Source organism: Ranitomeya imitator, chromosome 6 (genome assembly GCF_032444005.1).
Source record: "Ranitomeya imitator isolate aRanImi1 chromosome 6, aRanImi1.pri, whole genome shotgun sequence".
NCBI classification, from domain to species: Eukaryota; Metazoa; Chordata; class Amphibia; order Anura; family Dendrobatidae; genus Ranitomeya; species Ranitomeya imitator.
Window position 1 is genome coordinate 244,463,674 of NC_091287.1, and position 24,568 is coordinate 244,488,241.

Below are 24,568 nucleotides of genomic sequence, written 5' to 3' on the forward strand. Positions count from 1 at the left end.
GTTAATATAATTTACTCAAGCATACTTGCTTAGTTAAATATTTTGTTTGTAAGCAAAAAGTATGACTGACAAGTTCTCTATAAAGTACTGAAGGTTGTAATTTTTTTTTTCTTTTTTAATTCAAAGGAAACGCTTGTGATTACATCTCAAGAAGAGTTTACGCTTGTTGAGGGTCTGACAGAGGAGCTGGAAGCAGCAGTGAATGTGTTTACTCATAACACTAAGCCAAGATATGTATGTTTTACTTTTTTATTTTAAATCCCTACACTGTTGCTGGAGTCTATTGGTTCAGTGCTATGGTTAAGAGCTTATCCCTAAACCTTCAAACATCTGTGAATCGTAGCATGGCTGCAGCTTTATGCAGTCTTATGCAGTACGAACAGGTGCAGGAAATAGTGCCATTGAAATTGGCGCTCTCTTAAAACAAACTAAAGCCCCTTTCACACATGAGTCTTTTACTGTCAGTCTCAATCCGGCTAATTTTGGAGGAAAAAAAAAACAAAAACGGATCTGGCGAATGTTGCCGCCGGATCAGTTTTTTTTCTCATAGACTTGTATTAGCAACGGATTGCAATGGATGACCTCACATTTCATCCATTGTTAACCGGATCCTTCGAAAAATTGTTTATCCGGCGGCCGGAGAAGACTGACATAGTAAAGTTTTGTGTCTGTCGAAAAAACGGACAGCGACGGATCCGTCGCTGTTTGTCGTGTGCTAGAACGGAAGCCTATGGCGCCGGATCCATCAAATGACGGAATCCGGCAACAGATTCCGTGTTTTATTTTTTTGTTTTTTTTGTTGTTTTTTTTTAAACTGGGCATGCTCCATTTTTTTTTTAGGATACAATTAGCTGGATTAGCTAGTCTAATCCGGCGAAAAAACAGATCAGTCGCATCATTTTTTCACAATCTGCGACGGAACCGTTTTTTTTAAATTTGTTTTTGTTTTTTCAACATTAGACAGATTGTGACTGATGGCAAAAAACTGATGTGTGTAAGCAACCTAATGCATACTTCAGATTTCAACACGTGGGGGGAAATGATCAAGTGCACTAGTATATTAACTTTAATTGGTCTGTGTACAGCAGGGGTCTCCATCTCCAGGCCTCAAGGGCCGCCAACAGTGCAGGTTTTCAGGATTTCTTTAGTATTGCATCGGTGGTAATGTGATCATCTGCACAGGTGATGATTCCAACCCCTGTGCAATACTAAGGAAATCCTGAAAACCTGCACTGTTGGCGGCCCTCGAGGCCTGGTGTTGGGGACCACTGGTGTACAGGCTGTCGACCACAGTTAAAGCACATGGATCTTGAATGTTTGTCTGCACATACCCTTATACTGTAAACTGATGAGTTGTTCAGTTGGGGTAATTACTCTAAACAGTAATGCTGGTTCAAATTACCTATTTGTATTTTTGTTCCTTTCACCTTGCTTTTTACACACCTTAAAATCTGTCTTAAATAGCTTAAGTTTGTACAGTTGCATAAAATGTTGAGTTTTAAAGGGGCTGCCTCATCGTTACATAATAGATCCTTTGTATAGGTTCCTAAATTGAAAGAATATTTGCCATGCACACTCATGTCCAGAAATACTTGGACGGTGACCGAATCTTCATGATTTTGGCTCTGCATGCCACTTTTTTATTTAAAGGGAACCTGTCACCCCGAAAATCGCGGGTGAGGTAATCCCACCGGCATCAGGGGCTTATCTACAGCATTCTGTAATGCTGTAGATAAGCCCCCGATGTTACCTGAAAGATGAGAAAAAGACGTTAGATTATACTCACCCAGGGGCGGTCCCGCTGCTGGTCAGGTCGGATGGGTGTCGCTGGTCTGCTGCTGCGCCTCCCATCTTCATTACAAGACGTCCTCTTCTGATCTTCAGCCACGGCTCCGGCGCAGGCGTACTTTGCTCTGCCCTCTTGAGGGCAGAGGATAGTACTGCAGTGCGCAGGCGCCGGAAAGGTCAGAGGCCCGGCGCCTGCGCACTGCAGTACTTTGTCTGCCCTCAACAGGGCAGAGCAAAGTACGCCTGCGCCGGAGCCGTGGCTGAAGACCAGAAGAGGACGTCTTGGAATGAAGATGAGAGGCGCCGCAGCGGACCAGAGACGCCCATCTGACCTGACCAGCAGCGGGACCGCCCCTGGGTGAGTATAATATAACGTCTTTTTCTCCTCTTTCAGGTAACATCGGGGGCTTATCTACAGCATTACAGAATGCTGTAGATAAGCCCCTGATGCCGGTGGGATTACCTCACCCGCGATTTTCGGGGTGACAGGTTCCCTTTAAAATGAAACAACGGAGATACAAAAGAAGTGTAGAATTTCAGGTTCAATTAAAAAGGTTGAACAAAAATATCCTATGATTCGCCCCCCCCCCCCCCCCCCAACCCCTCAAAGCCTCCTAGAATCCTTTGCAGGCAATGACTGTCTGAACTCTGGAAGCCATGGATGTCGCGCCACTGTCTGGGTTTACTCCTTTGTGATGCTTTGCCAGGCCTTTACTGCAGCTGACTTCAGTTGTTGCTTGTTTGTGCATCTTTCTGTCTGTTGGCAAGATTTAGCAATATAACGTAAAGGCTCGGTCATAATGGTGCTCTGGTTGTTTAATCGGCCTCTGAAGTTTTCTTCTAATGACGTCTTCTGTGTGTCTTTGCCTGCCTCATATGTTTCTTTTAGAGGTCACTGATTATTGTGACCTGCCTCCTTCATGATTTTTTGCATCATCAACTCCATCATTGGAGTGGGCAGTGCGTACGCAGTGTAATTCCACACGGTCTTCAGGCCTTGAATAAGATGGCGCCGGAAGAGGTGCGTGCACGGTGCACAGATCGAGAGCTCAGCTCAACTTAATGAAGGTTCTATTGCACAGAAACTTTGAACTGTGCATTCTAAGCTTCCCGCAGCATTTTATTGAAGACTAGCTGTGGAATTACACTGCACATGCTACAGCAACACCAATGACTGCGATTGTGGTGCAGAACTTCAAAAAGGAGGTAGATCACTGAATTATCAATGACCTATAAAAGAAACAGAGGAGGCAGAAGGTGGGACGGAGGAGCAGAACAAGACTCTATCCTCAGTTTCGCCATAATATACAGAAGATGTTATTAGAAGAAAACTAGCGACTGATTAAACCATAACCAGTGATCGGATTTCTGCACCAATGGGTGTCGGTGTAATCGGCATAACTGCGTCATTATGGCCATGCCTTTACTTTATATTTCTAATCTGACTGAATTGGCCATTGCAGAATATTCCACTTCTTTGCCTTAAATTCCTGGGTTGCATTCCCACTATGCTTTGGGTCATTGTCCATCTGTACTGTGAAGCTGCGTCCCATCAACCTTGCTGCGTTTAGTACAATCTGAGCAGAAAGTATAGCCCTAGAAAACACTTTAGAATTCATCTGGCTGCTTCTGTCTTCATCCACATCATCAGTAAACACTAGTGACCCATTGCCATTGGAAGCCATGCATGCCCATGCCATCACAATGTCTCCTCCATGTTTTACAGAGGATGAGCTGTGCTTTGGATCACTAGCCATTCCAAGCCTTCTCCATACTTTCTTCTTCCCATCATTTTCATACAGGTTGATCTTGGTTTCATCTGTCCAAAGAATGCTTTTCCAGAACTGGGCTGGCTTCTTTTAGATTTTTTTTTTGGCAAAGTCTAATTTGACCTTTCTAGTTTTAAGGTCGATAAGTGGTTTGCACTTTTTGGATGTGCAGTCTGTATTTGCTCTCATGAAGTTTTTCACTTGATGGGAGACTAGATTCTGAAACACCTACTTCCTGGAAACTGTAATTCACTTGGTTGGCTGTTGTGAAGGGGTTTTTCTTCACTATGGAAGAGATTCTGCGATCATCCGCCATTGTTGTCTTCTGTGGTTGTTCAGGCCTTTTTGCATTCCTAAGCTCACCAGTGCACTTTTTTTTTTCTTGCACAGTGTATCAAATTGTAGATTTGGCCACTCCCAACATTTCTGCTGTTTGATAGTTTTTTTTGTTTTTTTTTCCACCCCAGCCTAATAGTTGATGTATCTTTCATTGAGAATTTCTTTGACCACATGTTGTGGTCTCACAGCAACAGCTTCTAAATGCAAATCCTATATCTGGAATAATCTCCAGACCTTTTTCCTACTTTTTGATGATGGATTGATAAGTGAATATCCCATGTAGCCTATTAAAGAGCTTTTGAGCTCATTGTGAAATCCGAATATTTCTGTGCCTGCTCCCCACACACCCATCTTTTTAATAGCACATAGAGAGTGCATTTATGGCATTTCCTCATTGTGGCACCACCTGGTGTTTACGTCTATTTGCTGAGCCTAATGCTTCTGGGCACACATTCTCTGTCACCCTCCAGTTAGCTAGTTCTTTGCTTAAACATTTAAACATCAGCACTTTAGAGAAACCAATGGAAAGCCATTACTTTGCAGTGACCAGGGGCTCACTGTGCTGAGAGCTGGCTGTGGAAAAAGCGACTAAGGTTGAGTTACAGTACTTGCACATACATCTCTAAGGTTTTACATAAGATTTCTTATATTTATGTGGCTGCTGTAAAATCAGCAGCTCAGCAAAAATAAAGCCCTAACAATGTAAAGGAAAAAGAATAAATGTAATACGTTCCTTTTAATTTTCTTTTTGCATGTTAATGAATTGAATTAATTATTTATAGGAAAAGTCTTATAAACGTAAACGTGAGCAAAGCACTGGCTACCACCAAAGAAAGCATTCAAGATCAGGTATTTGAATTTCCAAGTGTGTGTGTGTGTCTGTCTCCTTGTCCAGTCCATATAAAATAAAGGTATCTCTTAAGGCAAAACTCAAGATTTATTAAACCATTCCCTAACTTCATAATTTTAAGCTAGCTAGACCTGAAAGGAAAATGTGTTTTTCCCAGAGTTGTTTTTTCTTCTTCTTTGTTTAGCCCTGCCGATCCTTCCAAATTTAAAACCAGGCTATGTTCATCAACGATTAATTATGCTTCAGGAGGTGAACCACTCTGATGACATCACGGCTACTGATACCCGTTTGGCGACATGCCATTCAACATTTGTATGTTAGCAGCACAGATGATATCGCATCTATGGGTACTTGGCAGGACAGTGGCACGATACCAATCATGCCATTGTTACACCAGGGATCTATAGATACATGATCAGCACTACTCACAACTCTTCTTCCTCCATGTGGAAGAGGGTGACACTGAACAAACATTTTAAAGATGAGGTCAAGCAGGCCGATCATGGTTCTGCCACAAACACTTGTTGACAAATCACCTGATTTTGCAGGATAATTGCATTTTAAACACCCCAAAGTTTTGCAGTACAGTCCAACAGAGCTGACCTTATTTAGCAATCACTTAATTTTTGCAAATGAAATAGCAGTTTCCTTGCAAACTGTGCTGTCTATTGCAATGGCTGTGTGATTTTTGCCAGTGAAACAGGTGTTTTTATGCAAAGTCAAGTGATTGTTTAATGCTCAAACATTACAGTAGCCTTAGGTCTTACAGTATCTTACATTAATCATTGCGATTTTTACCGCGGAACCGCGGCGATTTTGCAGCTGCGGGTCTGCAGCAGTTTCCATTGTGTTTACAGTAACATGTAAACCCTATGGAAACCGCAAACCGCTGTTCACATGCTGCGGGAAAAACCGCGCGGGAACGCAGCGGTTTACAACCCGCAGCATGTCACTTCTTTGTGCAGAATCGCAGCGATTCTGCACCCATAGAAATGCATTGATCCGCTTACTTCCCGCATGGGGCTGTGCCCACCATGCGGGAAGTAAGCGGATAATGTGCGGGTGGTACCCGGGGTGGAGGAGAGGACCAAAATATAATGCTATACTCACCTCTGAAGTCTCAGCGCTGCACGCGGCCGTCCGGTCTCGGGTTTGCTATGCGACCAGGACCTGCGGTGACGTCGCAGTCACATGACCGTGACGTCACGAAGGTCCTGGTCGTACAGCATCTTTGGAACCTGACCACCGCCTGCAGCGCCGAGGAGATCGGGACGTCAGAGGGTGAGTATATCATTATTTTATTATTTTTAACATTACTATTGATGCTGCATATTGCTGCATATGCAGCATCAATAGTAGGGGTAAAATCCTGCAGCGGAACCCGCAGGACAAACCGCGATAAATCTGCAGGGATAACCGCAGCTGGTTTTCCCTGCAGATTTATCAAATCCGCTGCGGGAGAACCCGCAGGGACAGGACGCTATGTGTGAACATAGCCTAAGGCTGAATGCAGATTTTCTGCTCAATCTACAGCATAATACAATACCAGCTAGCTATCTGTGATGTTAGAAATCTCATCTACAAATTGCAATTTTTTTTTCTAGATTGACCTACAGTATGGATTATAAAATCAACAGCAGATGTTAAATGTGTGTTTACCATATGGCTTCATTCACACATCTGTGTGAATTTATCTGTGAGAAACTGTTTTTCCCCACATCCCTTTCCCCCACTGAAGCGCTACTTGTTGCTCTAGAAGTTGTATGTTTTAATTCAAATTTATCTTCAAGCAATGGATCCATGAGACACGGAAGCAAGTCAAAAGCATTCTGATTTTCAGCTTTGTTTTACGGATGCCCATTGACTTAAATCACAGTTGAGCTCATATATCAATTATAGTGCCATTGAAGAGTGAGGCAGAAACCTAAATGTTAGAAATTGACACGTTCTTCTCTGAAAAATGTCTACAAGACTGCTTTAGGAGTAAGGGCAAGTAGTCTGTTTAATATTGCTGTAAATGGAAGTAATTTAATTTCCTGACCTAAAATTTTCTTTACAGGAGCCCTTAGAAAGTCATTTCTAAATAGTCAAGACAAACGTATAAATCGGACCTGTGATATCCGTTTTTTAAATTGCACACTGACACATTCTGTATGGCTGTTAAGATGAATGATTTTATTCTTCGTCCCACTGTGATTAAAAAAACAGGGGGAACAGAGATACACCACAATGAATGGATGCAGCCAAAGGTTCAAGCACTCCCCAGCTTGCAAAATTTATTCATTTATCCTGTCAGGCGAGCAGTGCAGTCTGATGCCCCATTCTCTTCACGTAGCAAAGGAACATTGACCATCAGTGACATTCGATTTTTTTTTCTCCAATAGATCTCGATTATAAACCTAGGAAACTATAGATGATCATGTATGTAAAATTGACAGTACGTGGATGTAAAAACAGATACACGGATGACTATCTTGATTGAAAAAGAAAAATCATCCAAGTTTTCACCTTCCCCCATGACAGCACCACGGAGAGAAGGGATCCACCCTTCAGGGACAGGAAACCTACAGCTAATAAGGGCGGTTACCTCTCCTTCTCATTGGTTGGTTTCCTCTCCCTGACTGGGAACCTTCTGTATGGCGAACCTGAAGATAAGAAGACTGAGGAGATGGTGCGGAGATTCCCCTTTCACGGCTGGTGCGGTGTCCTGAAGCCACCACCACTGGAACCTGAGGGGTCTTTCAGGGTTAGCGGAGGGGAGCACAGCAGCCGCACCATACTCCAGTGCTGGTCTTCCTGGATGTCCGGTCGCACATGCGAGGGACTCGCTGAGGATGCCCACCCCCCCATCCCTCCGATGACGCGGCCAGGGGTCACATTAGGAGGAGGAACTTCCAGTGTGAAACCGGAAGTAGTACAGGGGATGCTGGGCAGCTTATTCAAATAGAAGGGAGCGGGATGAGATGCTCCCTGCAGCCAGCAGTCCCATGGAGGAGGAGCAGCACAGCGAACCGCAGCAGCGCCAGAGGCAGCAACAGCCTAAAAGGAGACATCATGATTCTTTAAGCAAGCGGAGTGGACATTCCAGCAGATGTCCACGCAGCAATTCCACCCAGCACAGCAGATACTCCGGCACAGTAGACAAGTCTCCGGCCTCAAAAGGCCCTTCAATGGACTCTATTCCTCCTCCAAAACCGGTAACTGTGGCTGCATCTGGTGAGTGATCTTCGTGAAAGTTCACCTTGTAATTGGGGTCCCCTTTCTCTTAAATTTTTCTGGGAGGTAAGAGTTTGGCTAAAACCAACACAGAAATGTTAACTGTCACCTGTGATAAAAGACTTTGCCGTTCGTGCATAGAACAGTTGCTATATGAGGAGACCCCAAATTTCACCTCCGAATTAAGATCAGTGATTAAGATGTATGTTGAAAGCACCTTTTGATCCCTCACACAAGTGGATACTGTCAGGGAACAGAAGGCCAGCAAGCACTGACTCCACTAGCTCCGAGGAGAAAGACTCGGGTTCATCAGATGCTTCCTCAGATGACGAAGTAAGGGGGCGCCACTGTTTCCCTGTAGAAGAAGTAGAATGCCCGGTTAAAGCAATGAGATCTACTATGGGAGTAATGGACCCTTTCCCAGAAAAAAACAGTACAGGATATAATGTTTGGAGGCTTGGCATAGAAAAATCAAGGTCATTTTCCCTGAATGAAAATATACAGGCCCTGATTAAAAATGAGTGGGAGAAACCAGATAGGAAAAACTCTTCTATACCGTCCCTAAAAAGAAAATATCCCTTTGAGGATATAGTGTCGTCATCCTGGGATAAAGCCCCAAAATTAGATGTTGCAGTAGCAAATGCCTCCAAGAAACGTGCCCCCCCCTCCCCCTCTTCGAGGACATGGGAGTCGTAAAAGATCCGCTAGATAAAAAGGCAGATTCCTTCCTTAAAGGCGCATAGGATACATCGTGGAGTAGTTTTAGGCCTGCTATATAGTAGCAACCTGCGCCTCTACAGTCATGGCCAAAATTATTGAGAATGACACCAAAATTATATTTTCACATGATCTGCTGCCCTCTGGTTTTTATTAGTGTTTGTCTGACGTTTATATCGCATACAGAAATATAATTGCAATCATATTATGAGTACCAATAGGTTATATTGACAGTTAGAATGAGTTAATGCAGCAAGTCAATATTTGCAGTGTTGACCCTTCTTCTTCAAGACCTCTGCAATTCTCCCTGGCATGCTCTCAATCAACTTCTGGACCAAATCCTGACTGATAGCAGTCCATTCTTGCATAATCAATGCTTGCATTTTGCCAGAATTTGTTGGTTTTTGTTTGTCCACCCGTCTCTTGATGATTGACCACACGTTCTCAATGGGATTAAGATCTGGGGAGTTTCCAGGCCATGGACCCAAAATCTCTATGTTTTGTTCCATGAGCCATTTAGTTATCACCTTTGCTTTATGGCAAGGTGCTCCATCATGCTGGAAAAGGCATTGTTGGGCACCAAACTGCTCTTGGACGGTTGGGAGAAGTTGCTCACGGAGGACATTCTGGTACCATTCTTTATTCATGGCTGTGTTTTTAGGCAAGACTGTGAATGAGCCAATTCCCTTGGCTGAGAAGCAACCCCACACATGAATGGTTTCAGGATGCTTTACAGTTGGCATGAGACAAGACTGGTGGGAGCGCTCACCTCTTCTTCTCCGAATAAGCTGTTGTCCAGATGTCCCAAACAATCGAAAAGGGGATTCATCAGAGAAAATGACTTTGCCCCAGTCCTCAGCAGTCCACTACCTGTACCTTTTGCAGAGTATCAGTCGGTCCCTGATGTTTTTTCTGGAGAGAAGTGGCTTCTTTGCTGCCCTCCTTGAAACCAGGCCTTGCTCAAAGAGTTTTCGCCTCACAGTGCGTGCAGAAGCACACCAGCCTGCTGCCATTCCTGGGCAAGCTCGGCACTGCTGGTAGTCCGATCCCGCAGCTGAAACAGTTTTAAGATACGGTCCTGGCGCTTGCTGGTCTTTCTTGGGCGCCCTGGAGCCTTTTTGACAACAATGGAAGCTCTCTCCTTGAAGTTCTTGATGATGCGATAGATTGTTGACTGAGGTGCAATCTTTGTAGCTGCGATACTCTTCCCTGTTAGGCCATTTTTGTGCAGTGCAATGATGGCTGCATGTGTTTCTTTAGAGATAACCATGGTTAACTGAAGAGAAACAATGATACCAAGCACCAGGCTCCTGTCCAAGTGTCCAGTGATGTCATTCTTACTTAATCATGACTGATCGCCAGCCCTGTCCTCATCAACACCCACACCTGTGTTAATGGATCAATCACTAAAACGATGTTAGCTACGCCTTTTTAAGGCAGGACTGCCATGATGTTGAAATGTGTTTTGGGGGTTAAAGTTCATTTTCTGGGCAAATATTGACTTTGCAAGTACAGTAATTGCTGTTAAGCTGATCACTCTGACATTCAGGAGTATATGCAAATCGCCATTAGAAAAAATGAAGCAGTACACTTTGGAAAAATTAATATTTGTCTCATTCTCAAAATTTTTGTCCATGACTGTAGGTCCCTGATGATATGGTTAGATCAACTAGAAAAGCAGTGTCCAGAGACAAGGTACTTGAGTTCATTCCTTTAATACAGGGGCTGCAGCTTTTTTGATGAATTCATCAGCAAACTCTGTTAGGCTAGCGGCCAAGTCTGCAGCGTTCTCGAATGCAGCCTGTAGAGCACTTTGAAGGTCACCCGGCCAGCATTTAAGCCAAACTAAATTAAACCTATGTTCTACCCCCTGTGAAGGGAATTTTCTATTTATTGAAACATTGGATGACATCCTTCAGAAAGCAGGGAATAAGAGGGGGGGGTTCCCTAACCTGGCCACTCCCATATACAAACGGTCCTTTCGGAGTAGTATTTTTTTTTTCTGTAGGAGGCTCCCAAGAGAACAGAGTAGATGGGAGTGGGAGGAAAGGGTTTTTTTTTTTGTTTTGTTTTTTGGAAGCTCCTCTCAAGATTGGAAGCCCTCCAAGTGATGGTCTCTCACAGGTGGGGGTCAGACTATTCTGCTTCCTTCCGGCCTGGGAAAAGATTTCCAACAGTCCCTGGATACTAAACCTACACTATTGGCTGGACCTATCCTCTTCTTCTGAATTAAGCTTTAAGTGAAGGGTTGTACAGGCTGTGGTCCCTCCCAAAGATTAAATTCCCTGTGGTGCTGTCATGGGGGAAGGAGAAAGATGTAGTTACTTACCGGTAACTGGATTTCTCAGAGCCCATGACATCACCCTTTATATTCCCTTCTGTCACGTGTGGTGAGCACCCTTTCATTGTTTGTGGTGTGATATATGTATAAACACGGAGTGTCGCTTATAAGTATTATGATAAAATGTCTTAATCTTTTGACAATAACCTGGAGGTCCTCCTATGCTCTAAAGTTTAGAGTCTAAACCAACTGATGCAAGGGAGGTACCGCCGTTTTTATCTATAGTTTTCCTGTCCCTGAAAGGCGTATCCCCTCTCTCCGTGGTGCTGTCACGGGCTGTGAGAAATTTCTTTACCGGTAAGTAACTACGTCTTTCTGGATGAAAGTCAGATGATTTTTCATATTCTCGTTTGCACTTGACTATTCTCATGCGCAGTTGGTACATTGGGCCTTTCTGTGTAGTAATGATGAGTCTTAATATATTCTGATAACATTGTATTATTTACCATGATTGAGTAATATTTTTAATTTCTCCTAGACTTTAGTCACAGTAAAAAGAGGTCTATATGGTATGGAAAGGAGTATAGACCATCAAGATCATCTTCATGCAAGGATGAAATGCGTTCGGTATCCAATAAGCACTCTGTGACAGAGGAAGGTAGAGAAAGGAAGCGATCAAGGAGTGCATCCAAAGATATGTTGCTCAAAGTTACTTTCTCCACAGGTAATTTAAGTATTCAGCCTTTGTTAGAAAGTAAAACTGAAATAATGAACGGGTGACCCTAGAGGTATTAAACACAATGCAAGTCGATTATTGTGTACTGGTAAACTTACATACACAGTTGTTGATTAGAATATGAACTAAAATTAAATAATTACTGACATATAAATAGACATCTATATATCTATTTAAATAATCTAACCAATTAAATACATAAATTAATATTGATTAAAGAAAAATACCACGGGGCCATCGTTGATGAAAATAACACTATTGATGTTGGGGATGCTTAAAAAAAACTGCCAACAACTTGAAACTCTACACTTTCAAAGAAATGTGTATAAAGCACTGCAATGAACATAAGGTATAAAGTTGATTCAGTTTTAGTTGTGGTTCACTTAGGCTACGTTCACACTGGCGTTATGCTAGTGTGCGTCGGGTTAGCGTCGGGCGACGCACGAGTCATGCGCCCCTATATTTAACATGGGGGACGCATGCGTTTTTGTTTGTTGCGTTGTGCGACGCATGCGTCTTTTTTGCCGCAAGCGTCGGACCAAGAAAACGCAACAAGTTGCATTTTTCTTGCGTCCGATTTTCGGCAAAAAACGACGCATGCGTCGCAAAACGCAGCGTTTTTGCGTGCGTTTTGCCGCGTTTTTGCGTGCGTTGCGGCGCACAACGCTAGTGTGAACGTAGACTTACATCTTCACTATAATGTTGCAAAAAAGATGGGCGAACTTCAGTTTCGCTTATTTTATTTCACTATTCTGTTATATTCTATTGTATTTGCCTGTGCTGATTAGATAGATAATTCATTTTTTATTACTTGATATTATTGTTAGGACTTTAGATCACATAATTTCACAGTGTTGTTTACCACTAATCCGTTGTGGATTTTTGTTGACCCCTATTTGGAGTTAAAATATTACTAAAGAGGAAATTGAATCACAGTTGAGACAGGAGCTTAGATGATTTTGAAACTCGTTTAGTGAAGTGTTGAATATGATTTGTTGCCAGCTATTTGCACTGCAGGCATAATTTTTTAAGGGGAATGTGTCACCCCGTTCTCCCACCCCCCGCCCACTTTTGGGACATATGTGACCTATTAATATGGTCATACAAGTAATAGAAATGTTACACTAGTCCTACCTGTATGCCTTATATTAATGGTATTCTTGCTGAGAAATGTTATATTTTGTCTTAAATTATTTCTTCCAGGCTATGGGGTGTGCGATGCTATAAGAAATTCCTGCCTCCTGTCTTTATTACAATACCCTCCCATGCACGTCGGTTATGGCATCGGAATCCTGAGCCCTGCACTCCCTCAGAAATTCACACTTCATCCTCCCTTCTATGGGCACTGCACTTGGGGATCTACTGTGAAGGCGAGTCACTGTGACTGTGTGTCGATAAGATGCTCTTCCCACTTCCTCCCTGTACAGTCATGGCTAGGAACCATGTGTACATAGCAATGCAGGGAGGAAGTGGGAAGAGCACCTTATCTGCTCGCACAGCGCAGGTCATTGGAGCGGAAGTCGCCTTTGCAGAAGATCCCTGTATACAGTGCCCATAGAAGGGAGGATGAGGTATGGATTTCTGAGGGGGCGCAGGATTCTGCCCAGAAAGTTGCACTCTTTATTTGCTCAAAACTATATAAATAAGTCACAACAGTTTGTTGATTCTGTTATTTGGAGTTTGAGAAGATATGCCGAAGGGGCCTGTCAACTAAAGGGTTGATATCAGATATTTACAGGATTATTAATTCTCCACTGGTGGAACCTCTGTTGAAACAACCCTATGATTAAATGAGAATCTCTCTTTGGGAAGGAGCTGTCTCCCCAGTGTTGGCGAGTCATTTAGGATGAATATGCCAATCCCCTATTTGCAGTTTATTCAAAGAGAACCAATATAAGATTTTAAATTTTTTTGGTACCACACTCCAGAGCTCCTTCATAAACTGAACCCCTAATATCTGAATATATTGGCGCTGTGGTTCAGCATCCGACTCTCAATATCACATCTTTTGGTCTTGCCCTGGGGTGGTGGGATTCTGAGAATTGGCGAAAACCTTAATACGAAAGTTTTTTTTCTCCTTCGCCTCAGTATACATCGCCACTGCAGTATACACCTACCACTGACTCCAGCTCGAACCAGTTCATCCTTAGTGTCCAGAGGAGGCACATGGGTCTGCTATTCAGATCACAATTTCTTATTTTATTTTAATTTTTATTCTATTTTTCACCTTTTAATATTTTTACCATTTCATGGATCACAGGGGTGACTGATCCCTTCAGGGTTCCGATCTCCCTCAACCAAAACAGGCAGGCACGTGGAGTGTCGCCTCCACATACCCCCTCCTGCCCCGTTCCCAAGCCTGAGCTCTATTCAAGGGGCGACTGATCCCTTCAAGGCACCGATCTCCCCGCACCAGCAACAAATAGGAACATGGAGTGTCACCTCCATGTACCCCCTTCTGCAGCCAGGCTTGCTAGCGCCGGACCAAGAGCCCTGACCCATCCTGGGGGAGTTAACCCCTAGTATATACAGAGGCACTGATGGAGTCCGAGCAGCCTCTACTGCATCACCACTGATAGAACAGAGGTGATGGAAGGAGGCGGACGGTAGCTCTTCACATCCCTATCAAAGGGATGGTGGATGGAGGGTTCCTACACAGTCCACGCTGCAGCCCCTGACCTGTAGGCAGAGAAGTCGAGCTCTGCACTTTTTATAAGGGCCTCCAGACAGGATGGGTAAGTGCCCAGGTCTGGCTCAGCAAGGGAGGTGCTCCTGCAGGGCGGGTTTTTCCAGTTTTCCCCTGGGTGCGTCCCGGCCGGCACCGGAAATTTAGTCCCTGGCTTCGGCGTCTACTAGGTCATAACCTAGAAGCTCTTGTATCACGTCGGTGGCTCCGCCCACCCTCTTGACACTTCTCTCTCAGAGCGAGACTGCCTTTCCTGATCCCGGTCGCCATATTTTCCTTACCTCAGCTCCTCAGCATGTTTCCACGGGGACAGAGTATCACATAATCAGCATCCCAGTGGCTATTGCCGGCTGGATCGATTACACCGGGAGTATCTCAGGACCTGGGTAAGAGCTGTGCTGCGACACCCATTGGTCCCTTTTTCTGCATTATTCTCCGGTGATTAACCACCAAACTATTGGGGCATTGAGTCAGGACAGACTGAGGTACATCATGTCATTCTCCAAGACATCTAAGAGGGCCACCAAAACAGTGGGTTTTTTTTACCTCATGCACAACCTGCCAGACTTCATTGGCATGGTGACAGAGTATACCACTCTGCAAGGCCTGTGATCCCGAATGCGCTCAGGATCCCCCCCCGCCGCTACCGAACCCAGTGTACCTTGCCCCCCTGAGTGGACTTTGTCACTGTCGCAGTCCATGGCTTTACCAGCTAAAGCAATTGAGTCCCTCCAAGACCCCTCATCAGGTCTGGGCATTCGTTTGCCTGTCTTAGAGACTTCCTCCACCACTCGGGAACTGTCGGCCTGCAAAATGGACCCATTGCACGTCTCTCAGGCCCCCTTGCGCCTCGGCATCCGTGATCTCTGTAACCGATGCGGCCCGGTCCTCCGCTGCTTGCCTCGTTCCTTCTGCTCTTGTGTGTGCTGCTAGTCTCTGGTTGCAGCCGCGCGCATCTTATGGAGCCGATGTACCCTGACCCGGAAGTGACATCCAGCCTATAGGGGTAAGGGATTGAGTGTATCAGGCTGCTTCCCCTCTGTAGAGGTGCCTGATTATTACATGAGTTCCGTGCTAGTAACTCAGGCTCCGTACTCTTACCCGCGCGCTGCGCTGCCTCTGCACTATCCTTAGGCTACGTTCACACTAGCGTTCTGCTAGTGTGCGTCGCCTTAGCGTCGGGCGACGCAGCGGCGACGCATGCGTCATGCGCCCCTATGTTTAACATGGGGGACGCATGCGTTTTTGTGTGTTGCGTTTTGCAACACTTGCGTCTTTTTTGCCGCTAGCGTCGGACCAAGAAAACGCAGCAAGTTGCATTTTTCTTGCGGCCGATTTTCGGCAAAAAACGACGCACGCGTCGCAAAACGCAGCGTTTTTGCGTGCGTTTTGGCGCGTTTTTGTGTGCGTCGTGCGTTGCGTCGCCGACGCAGCGGCGCGCAACGCTAGTCTGAACATAGCCTTACCCGACTTCTCTCTTGTTCAGTCCACAGTGCCTGCTGCCGTCGCCTGCCTCCGTGTGACTCCCGATACTCCTTGTAACCGATTCCTATCCTTTTTAGTCCACGTTCTTGGTTCCTTGTTCTCATCCTCTTCCTCACCAATAGCCCTAGTCCACGTCTCGATCCCTTTCTGCTACCCCCACCCTACCCTTGCTTCCCTACGAGCCGTTCCTCTCTGTATCTGCTGCTGTGGTATTAGAGTCCCCAGGGCTTGCCCCGGACGGTCCCTGTATAGGGTTCGGTCCCAACTAGGTTCTGGTTGCCCAGGGGAGGTTCCATAGTCCAGAGGGTCCACTCTACGTAGCTTGCCTTCCTGAGGCGTTACTCTGTTTCTCACTCCCCCTCAACAGGGGTTCGCAGCTATCAGGACTATCGAGTCCTTCGACCTCGATTCGCCGGATTATCAGGTTGACGGTGGATAGTCTCATAGAGGCTGTCAACCAGACTTTGAAGGTTAACGAGGACTCTGCCTCCACCCCGGATCACGTGCTGTCCTTCAAAAGGACCAAACGTCTTCATAGGGTGTTTTCCAATCACCCCCGAGTTTCAGTACATAGTGAGATGGCACTACTTGACCAGTGTACTGCCAAACCGGACCAGGCCAGCCAAATGCTTCTCAGGTCAGAAGCCTCTTGAGGCGAGATACCTTTTCTTTCCGGATCTGCGCAATCCCTTCTGGTCGGTCCACCTGTATCCTGTCTGGCTTCCAAAACCCTTCGAGATGGATCCTAGATTAAAGATCCCACAGACAATTTGATAGAGAATCTTGCCCGTCTGTTTTTTTTTTTTTTTTTTTTTTAAGCCTCGGGCTCAGCATTCTCCCCTTCTTTCGCCGTGACGTGGGTAACCAAAGCAATGGTCTCCTAGGCAGATACTGAGCAGATCAATACCGGGTAGTGAGTTCCCCCGGAGGCAGTGGATCTGGCCAATCATACCGCTGTGGCCGGATACTTTTTGGTACACGCTTCTCTTGACACGGCTAACTGTGCTGCGCTTGCGGCCTTAAATGCTGTCTCTATTAGGTGGTCACTGTGGTTCAGGGAATGGCGAGCGGACTCTGCGTCCAAGAAATCCTTAAGATACCTTCATACTGAGCAACTTTAGAACGATAACGATAGCGATCCGTGACGTTGCAGTGTCCTGGATAGCGATATCGTTGTGTTTGACACGCAGCAGCGATCAGGATCCTGCTGTGACATCGCTGGTCGGAGCTAGAAGGCCAGAACTTTATTTCGTCGCTGGATCACCCACTGACATCGCTGAATCGGCGTGTGTGACGCCGATCCAGCGATGTGTTCACTGGTAACCAGGGTAAACATCGGGTTACTAAGCGCAGGGCCGCGCTTAGTAACCCGATGTTTACCCTGGTTACCATTGTAAATGTAAAAAAAAAAAAAAACACTACATACTTACATTCCGGTGTCTGTCGCGTCCCCCGGCGTCAAATTCCCTGCACTGTCAGCGCTGGCCGGCCGTAAAGCAGAGCACAGCGGTGACGTCACTGCTCTGCTTTACGGCCGGCGCTTACGCAGTGCAGGGAAGCTGACGCCGGGGGACGCGACAGACACCGGAATGTAAGTATGTAGTGTTTTTTGTTTTTTTACATTTACAATGGTAACCAGGGTAAACATCGGGTTACTAAGCGCGGCCCTGCGCTTAGTAACCCGATGTTTACCCTGGTTACCCGGGGACTTCGGCATCGTTGGTCGCTGGAGAGCTGTCTGTGTGACAGCTCTCCAGCGACCACACAACGACTAAACAGCGACGCTGCAGCGATCGGCATCGTTGTCTATATAGCTGCAGCGTCGCTTAATGTGACGGTACCTTTAACCTCTGCCTTATCAAAGCGGTCGTTTGTTCGGAGAGAAGCTGGATCAGCTTACCTGACACCACAGGTGGAAAGAGTAAATTCCTCCCTCAGCAGAAGGTTAAGCGGCCATTTCGCCGCCCGCAACAGTCTCTCTTCCGGTCCTTACGCAGCAATTCTGGTTGGTCCTCTACGGCCAACTCTTCTGGATCGGGGCGCTCCCCTCATGGGCACAGAGGTCCCCAGGTTTCATGTAAGACCAACCAGTCGTGGAAGAGCCAACCTAAGCAGTCTAGATCTAAGGGATCTAGGTCCCATAGATTCTCGCCTAAATGACTCGTGGCATTATCCGGTCAGCGACGACGACGATTTGGCAATGTGCGTGGAACACTTCCTTCACTGGGCCAAGAGAAACCACTCAGTCATCTCTGCAGTTCACATTCCGGGGGTGGACGCACTGGTTCTTCCGTGGCATCAGTTTCATCTTCCGTACGTGTTTCCTCCAATTCCGTTACTCCCGAGGGTCATCGGGAAGATCAAGGTGGAGGAAGTCCCAGTGATCCTGGTCACTCCGGACTGGGCGTGGTACGCGGAGTTGGTACAACTTGTCACAACTTGTCGTCAACGTCCCCTGGCGATTACTGGATCGTCCGGACTTACTCTCCCATGGTCCGATTTGCCACCAGAACTCAGGGGCCCTGTGTTTGATGGCATGGTTGTTGAATCCTGGATCCTAACACAAGCTGGGTTCTCCAAAGACGTAGTGTGCACCATGATCAGCGCCTGGAAGCCTGTATCTGTGCGCATCTATCACCGCACCTGGAAAACTTTTTTTGCATGGTGTAGAGACCACGGTCGTCCTCCTTTTTGTCTCCTCCATTCCCACCATATGGGGTTCGTCAGTCTGGTCTGGATTCAGGTCTAGCGCTTAGTTCCCTCAAAGGCCAGGTTCCCATCTTATCTGTTTTGTTCCAGCACAGAATCGCTTTCAAGCCATGAGTGAGGACTTTCACTCAGGTGGTCTCCCACGTGGTGCGTCCCTATAGAATGCCCTTGGAACCCTGGGACCTTAACTTGGTCCGGGGTGTTCTACAGGAGTCTCCTTTCGAACCACTGCGTGACGTTTCGCTAACCCACCTTTCATGGAAGGTCGCTTTCCATGTCGCGGTGACATCAATCAGGCGGGTTTCATCAGAGCTGGCCTCTGTCCTGCCTCATTTTCCAACAGGACAAGGTGGTTGTCAGGCTGTCCCTGTCCTTCTTACCCAAGGTAGTCTCCTTTCACTTTAATGAGGACATATCCTGCCCTCGTTTTTGCCTGGCACCGGGTGCAGAGGGCTCTTCACACTCTGGATTTGGTAAGGGCTCTCACGTACATCTCACCGGACAGTGTCCTTCCGCAAGTCGGTTGCTTTATTCATTCTTCCTAAGGGTCACAGGAAGGGTCTCGCCACTTCAAAATCCACAATAGCCAGGTGGATACGCTCGACTATTCAAGAGTCTTACCATCTCAGGGACAAGCCTATCCCAGTGGGGATTAAGGCGCACTCTACTTGTTCGGTGGGTGCTTCTTGGGGCATTCGGCACCAGGCGTCGGCAGAACAGGTTTGCAAGACTGCGACTTGGTCCAGTCTGCACACATTCTCTAAGCACTACAACATTCACGCTCAGGCTTCTGCAGGTGTGGGCCTGGGCAGGCTGATATTGCAGGCGGCAGTGCATCTATAGACAGTTGGTACATGAGGTTCGATCTGTTGTCTGTTCTCCATCCAGGGTCTGCTTTCGGATGTCCCATGGTCCTGTGTGCCCCAATGAGGCGAAGGAGAAACATGGATTTTTGTGTACTCACCGTAAAATTCTTTTCTCCGAGTCACTCATTGGGGGACACCGCACCCACCCTATTGGCCTGATGGCTGTGTTTGTACTTCGGTTTGACATGTTGTACCAGTATTTCATGGTTTTGATGTCCTACTGCTTTTGTCACTGAACTGGTTCGAGCTGGAGCCAGTGGTAGGTGTATACCGCAGAGGAGGAGTTAATTTTTATGTATTCACTTAGTGTCCGCCTCCTAGTGGCAGCAGCATACATCCATGGTCCTGTGTCCCCCAATGAGTGGCTCTGAGAAAAGGATTTTACGGTGAGTACACCAAAATCCATGTTTTTTTTAGAAGTTGGGCTGGAACCCGCTATCTACCTACTAAATAGTTCTCCTAGAGGGATGGGGAAGAACTCGTTATTTCATATGTTAACTGCAGCTAGGAGTTTTATTGCTCTGCAATGGAAACGGACCTCTCGCCTCTTATCAGAACTTAGTCAATATGGTAGTTGATATTTGCAGAATGGGATACATGATGGCTTTAATGCGAAGGTGGACAGATTTTAGGTTATCTGGGTCCCCTGGGATTATTTCTGGCCTCAAAATTAATACTTAAAGTTTTTTTGTTATTTTTCGACTGTTGTACCCTTGTCTGTGTCTCGTCTATTGTTTAACTGTGATTTTAGGTTTTCTGACGTTAATTTGTGGATGGGGTTTAATATATCAAGCATAACTAACATACACTGCTCAAAAAATAAAGGGAACACTAAAATCCCACATCCTAGATATCACTGAATGAAATATTCCAGTTGTAAATATTTTTTCATTACATAGTTAAATGCATTGAGAACAATAAAACCTAAAAATTATCAACGCAAGTCACAACTAATATCCCACGGAGGTCTGGAGTTGGAATGATTCTCAAAATCAAAGTGGGAAATGAAGTTACAGGCTGATCCAAGTTCAGTGAAAATGCCTCAAGACAAGGAAATGATGCTCAGTAGTGTGTGTGGCCTCCATGTGCCTGTATGATTCCCCCCCACAATGCCTGGGCATGCTCCTGATGAGGCTCCTGGACAGTCTGTGGTGCAACGTGATGTTGGTGGGTGGTGCGAGACATGATGTCTCAGATGTGTTCAATCGGATTCAGGTCTGGGGAACGAGTGGGCCAGTCCATAGCTTCAATGCCTTCATCTTGCAGCAACTGCTGACACACTCAAGCCACATGAGGTCTGGCATTGTCCTGCATTAGGAGGAACCCAGGGGCAACCGCACCAGCATGTGGTCTCACAAGGGGTCTGAGGATCTCATCTCGGTACCTAATGGCAGTCAGGCTACCTCTGGCGAACACATGGTGGGCTGTGCGGCTCTCCAAAGAAATGACACCCCACACCATTACTGACCCACTGCCAAACCGGTCATGCTGAAGGATGTTGCAGGCAGCAGATCGCTCTCCACGGCATCTCCAGACTGTCACAAGCTCAGTTGTGAACCTGCTTTAATCTGTGAAGAACACAGGGTGCCAGTGGCGAATTTGCCAATCATGGTGTTCTGTGGCAAGTGCCAAGCGTCTTGCACGGTGTTGGGCTGTGAGCACAACCCCCATCTGTGGATGTCAGGCACTCAGACCATCCTCATGGAGTCAGTTTCAAACCGTTTGTGCAGACACGTGCACATTTGTGGCCTGCTGGAGGTAATTTTGCAGGGCTCTGGCAGTGCTCCCCCTGTTCCTCCTTGCACAAAGGCTGAGGTGGTTGTCCTCCTACAGCCCCCTCCACATCTCATGGTGTACTGGCCTGTCTCCTGGTAGCACCTCCAGCCTCTGGACACTACGCTGACAGACGCAGCAAACCTTCTTGACATGGCTCGCACTGATGTACCATCCTGGTTGAGCTGCACTACCTGAGCCACTTGTGTGGGTTGTTATTGTGAATTCTGTTTTCGAACTCCCTCCTGTGGTCATGAATGGTACTTTGGCGAGTTCTGTCCATGGACTCCCTTTGGTGGCTGTGAGTGGAGCTGCTGCTTCTGAGGTTCCTTCCACAGGTGACGTAGTTTATTCTTTGGCTGGCTGTTCTATTTAACTCCACTCAGATCGTTACTCCATGCCAGCTGTCAATGTTCTTGTACTGGTTCAGTTCGCTCTTGGATCTTTCTGGTGACCTGTCTACTCCAGCTAAGACCCTGCTGCTAATTATTTGTTCATTATTTCCTTGTCCAGTTGGCTATCATGATTTTGTCTTGCTAGCTGGAAGCTCTGGGATGCAGAGTGGCACCTCCGCACCGTGAGTCGGTGCGGAGGTCTTTTTGCGCACACTGCGTGGTTTTTTGTAGTTTTTTGTGCTGACCGCAAAGATACCTTTTCTATCCTCTGTCTGCTTAGTAAGTCTGGCCTCCCTTTGCTGAAACCTGTTTCATCTCTGTGTTTGTGACTTTCATCTTAACTCACAGTCAATATATGTGGGGGGCTGCCTTTTCCTTTGGGGAATTTCTCTGAGGCAAGGTAGGCTTTATTTTCTATCTCTAGGGCTAGTTAGCTCTTAGGCTGTGCAGAGGCGTCTAGGTCTTGTTAGGTACGCTCCACGACTATTTCTAGTTGTGTGACAGGATTAGGGGTTGCGGTCAGCAGAGTTCCCACTTCCCAGAGCTTGTCCTGTGTGAGTTTAACGATCAGGTCGTTCCGGGTGCTCTTAACCACCAGGTCCATAACAGGTTGTAGAGTCCATCTCGTGCTACCACGAGTGTGAAAGCACAACCAACATTCAAAAGTGACCAAAACATCAGCCAGAAAGCATTGGTACTGAACATGGGGACCACATCGGTCTGTGGTCCCCACCTGCAGAACCACTCCTGTGAGTGTCTTGATAATTGCCAATAATTTCCATCTTTTGTCTATTCCATTTGCACAACAGCGTGTGAAATTGATTGTCAATCAGTGTTGCTTCCTAAGTGGACAGTTTGATTTCACAGAAGTTTGATTTACTTGAGTTATATTCTGATGTTTAAGTGTTCCCTTTATTTTTTTTAATCAGTGTATAAAGGATTATTGGAGTAATTTTTTTTCCTGGTTTCCACATGCATTTGTTTTGATGTCACTATAGGGAAATGTTTCTCAAAAGTTAAACCTTAATGTACTCCATATTACTGTAATTGACTTTCTATCCAAATTATTGAAATGTGAATGTGTTTTTGTTAAATTCATAAAAATTATTTACAAAATTTTAGATTGCAATTGTACTCACAGAAAATATCTTCTTGCTTTTGTCAAACGGTTAAAATCGTGCAGATATAAAAGCTTGGCCTTTTTATTATTGTTTCTTAAAGCATTTACTGAAGGCAATACTAGTCTGAGAGCTTACTCAACTTTTCATGCTTTATTGCCTGAATCCTCAGCAGAGCTTTTGTTTTCATGCTCTTGGCCATCAAACATTTTTAAACTGATTTACATTAGTGTTTCTTTTTCCTTGCTGTTGCTGCATTGTAAATATTAATCTGTTGAATTTTATAAGGCTCTGCGAGTGAAGCAAAAAACGAAAATATACAAGAACAGCACGAGTCGTCTACTCTTCATCCAGACAAAGAAAAATTAGTAGGGACCAGTAACCATTTAAGTGAGACCACATCATCATACTGTGAATGGTCAAATGTCAATACTGACCGTGTACAAGAAATCAGAGCAAAGCGTATTAGAAAACATAGTACAGGCAAGTATGACAATCAATTTTGCGTGTAGCATGCGAATTTTGTATTGCTTGAACAACTGAAACATAACATTCCTTAACCCCATAGCGCAAAGTCACATACATGTATGCCAGCTCTGCGGAGAGCGTGTATTTAGGGGACTAAAGAGCTCCACATTTTCACACATGCCAGATGCTGGCTGTATGACCTAACCGGCATCTATAACGCTGCGATTTTCAGTATTTACTGTGATATATAGTATCAGATCCGGCCGATTAAAGTTTCCTAAGAGACTGAAAAATTAATGGAGCAAAAATATTTTTTTCCCAGTTTAAAAATATATACATTTTTGGGTTTTTTGCTGCCTTAAGTCTTATATAACCAAATATAAAATTAACCCGGATGGAAAGCACCATAGAGAAGGGGAAAACAAATTAAAATGCCATGATTGTGATTTTTGTACTTGGCACACCTTTCCTAAGAAAAAAACAAAACAAAACCTCAGATCGCACTATTGATGGAAAAATTGAAAGTATTACAGATCTTGGAAAATAACGCAAACCAGATTATTTTTTCAAACCTCTCTAAATTTCTTGCAAACTTAATTAAATGGGAAAAAAAATGTTGGTTTGGTATCGCTGTAGTAATGCTGTCCTGGAAAATCATGTTTGCAGTTCATTTTCAATTATACAATTAATGCCATAAAAGCTAACTCAACCCACCTTATCTCCCCTCCAAAAAAAGGCTATTTTTATCTTTTTCTTTCCACTTGGGAATTCAAAACATTGCCTCCTGCCGACAAAGACACCAACAGCTGTTGGTGGAAGAAAAGAAAAAGTTAAGGCTCTTGGAAGAAGGAAAAAGATAAGGTTAAAGTAAATGAAAATTGGCTGCAGAAGCAAGAGTTTAAATAGTTTATCCAGCGCTACTTGCTTAATTGGGAGTTGAACGGCCAAGGCCAATGACGTTGTCTCTATACATCATACTTGTGTCCTATTTTAGTGAATAGAATGCAAAGGTATGTTTAGATGCAACCTTATCGGAACCGCTGACACCATTAAACCATCTACCGTATCGATCACAACTTGTTTTACGAAAATACAATTTTGAAACCAAAATCAAAGCAAGTAACCTCACCAAAAATAAGAAAAATAAAAATGTATTAAAACCGTAATATGTAACTTCATCCACTTGGTTAAAAGTGCATGGACACCTTATACAGTTTATACACCTATGCTTGTTTTAAAATGTCAAAAACCTTGACATTTCTAATTAGAGGGAACCTGTCAACAGGATTGTGCTGTATAACATAAAGACACGGTCAGGTTTACGCCATATACTGATTAAAATGATACCTTGGTTGATGAAATCCATCTTGTG

At 45.2% G+C, this 24,568-nt stretch overlaps 1 protein-coding gene across 3 annotated transcripts in view; it reads left to right on the top strand.

Annotated features, from left to right (window-relative positions):
- The window catches only part of LOC138642409 (uncharacterized), a 231,603-nt gene that overhangs the window by 141,627 nt on the left and 65,408 nt on the right, over positions 1 to 24,568 (top strand). For all 3 annotated transcript variants that reach the window (XM_069730540.1, XM_069730543.1, XM_069730541.1), the window contains exons 12-15: positions 127 to 234; positions 4,679 to 4,745; positions 11,499 to 11,684; positions 23,017 to 23,211. In XM_069730540.1, coding sequence (XP_069586641.1) covers positions 127 to 234; positions 4,679 to 4,745; positions 11,499 to 11,684; positions 23,017 to 23,211 — 556 coding nt within the window. The remainder of the gene's footprint in view (positions 1 to 126; positions 235 to 4,678; positions 4,746 to 11,498; positions 11,685 to 23,016; positions 23,212 to 24,568) is intronic.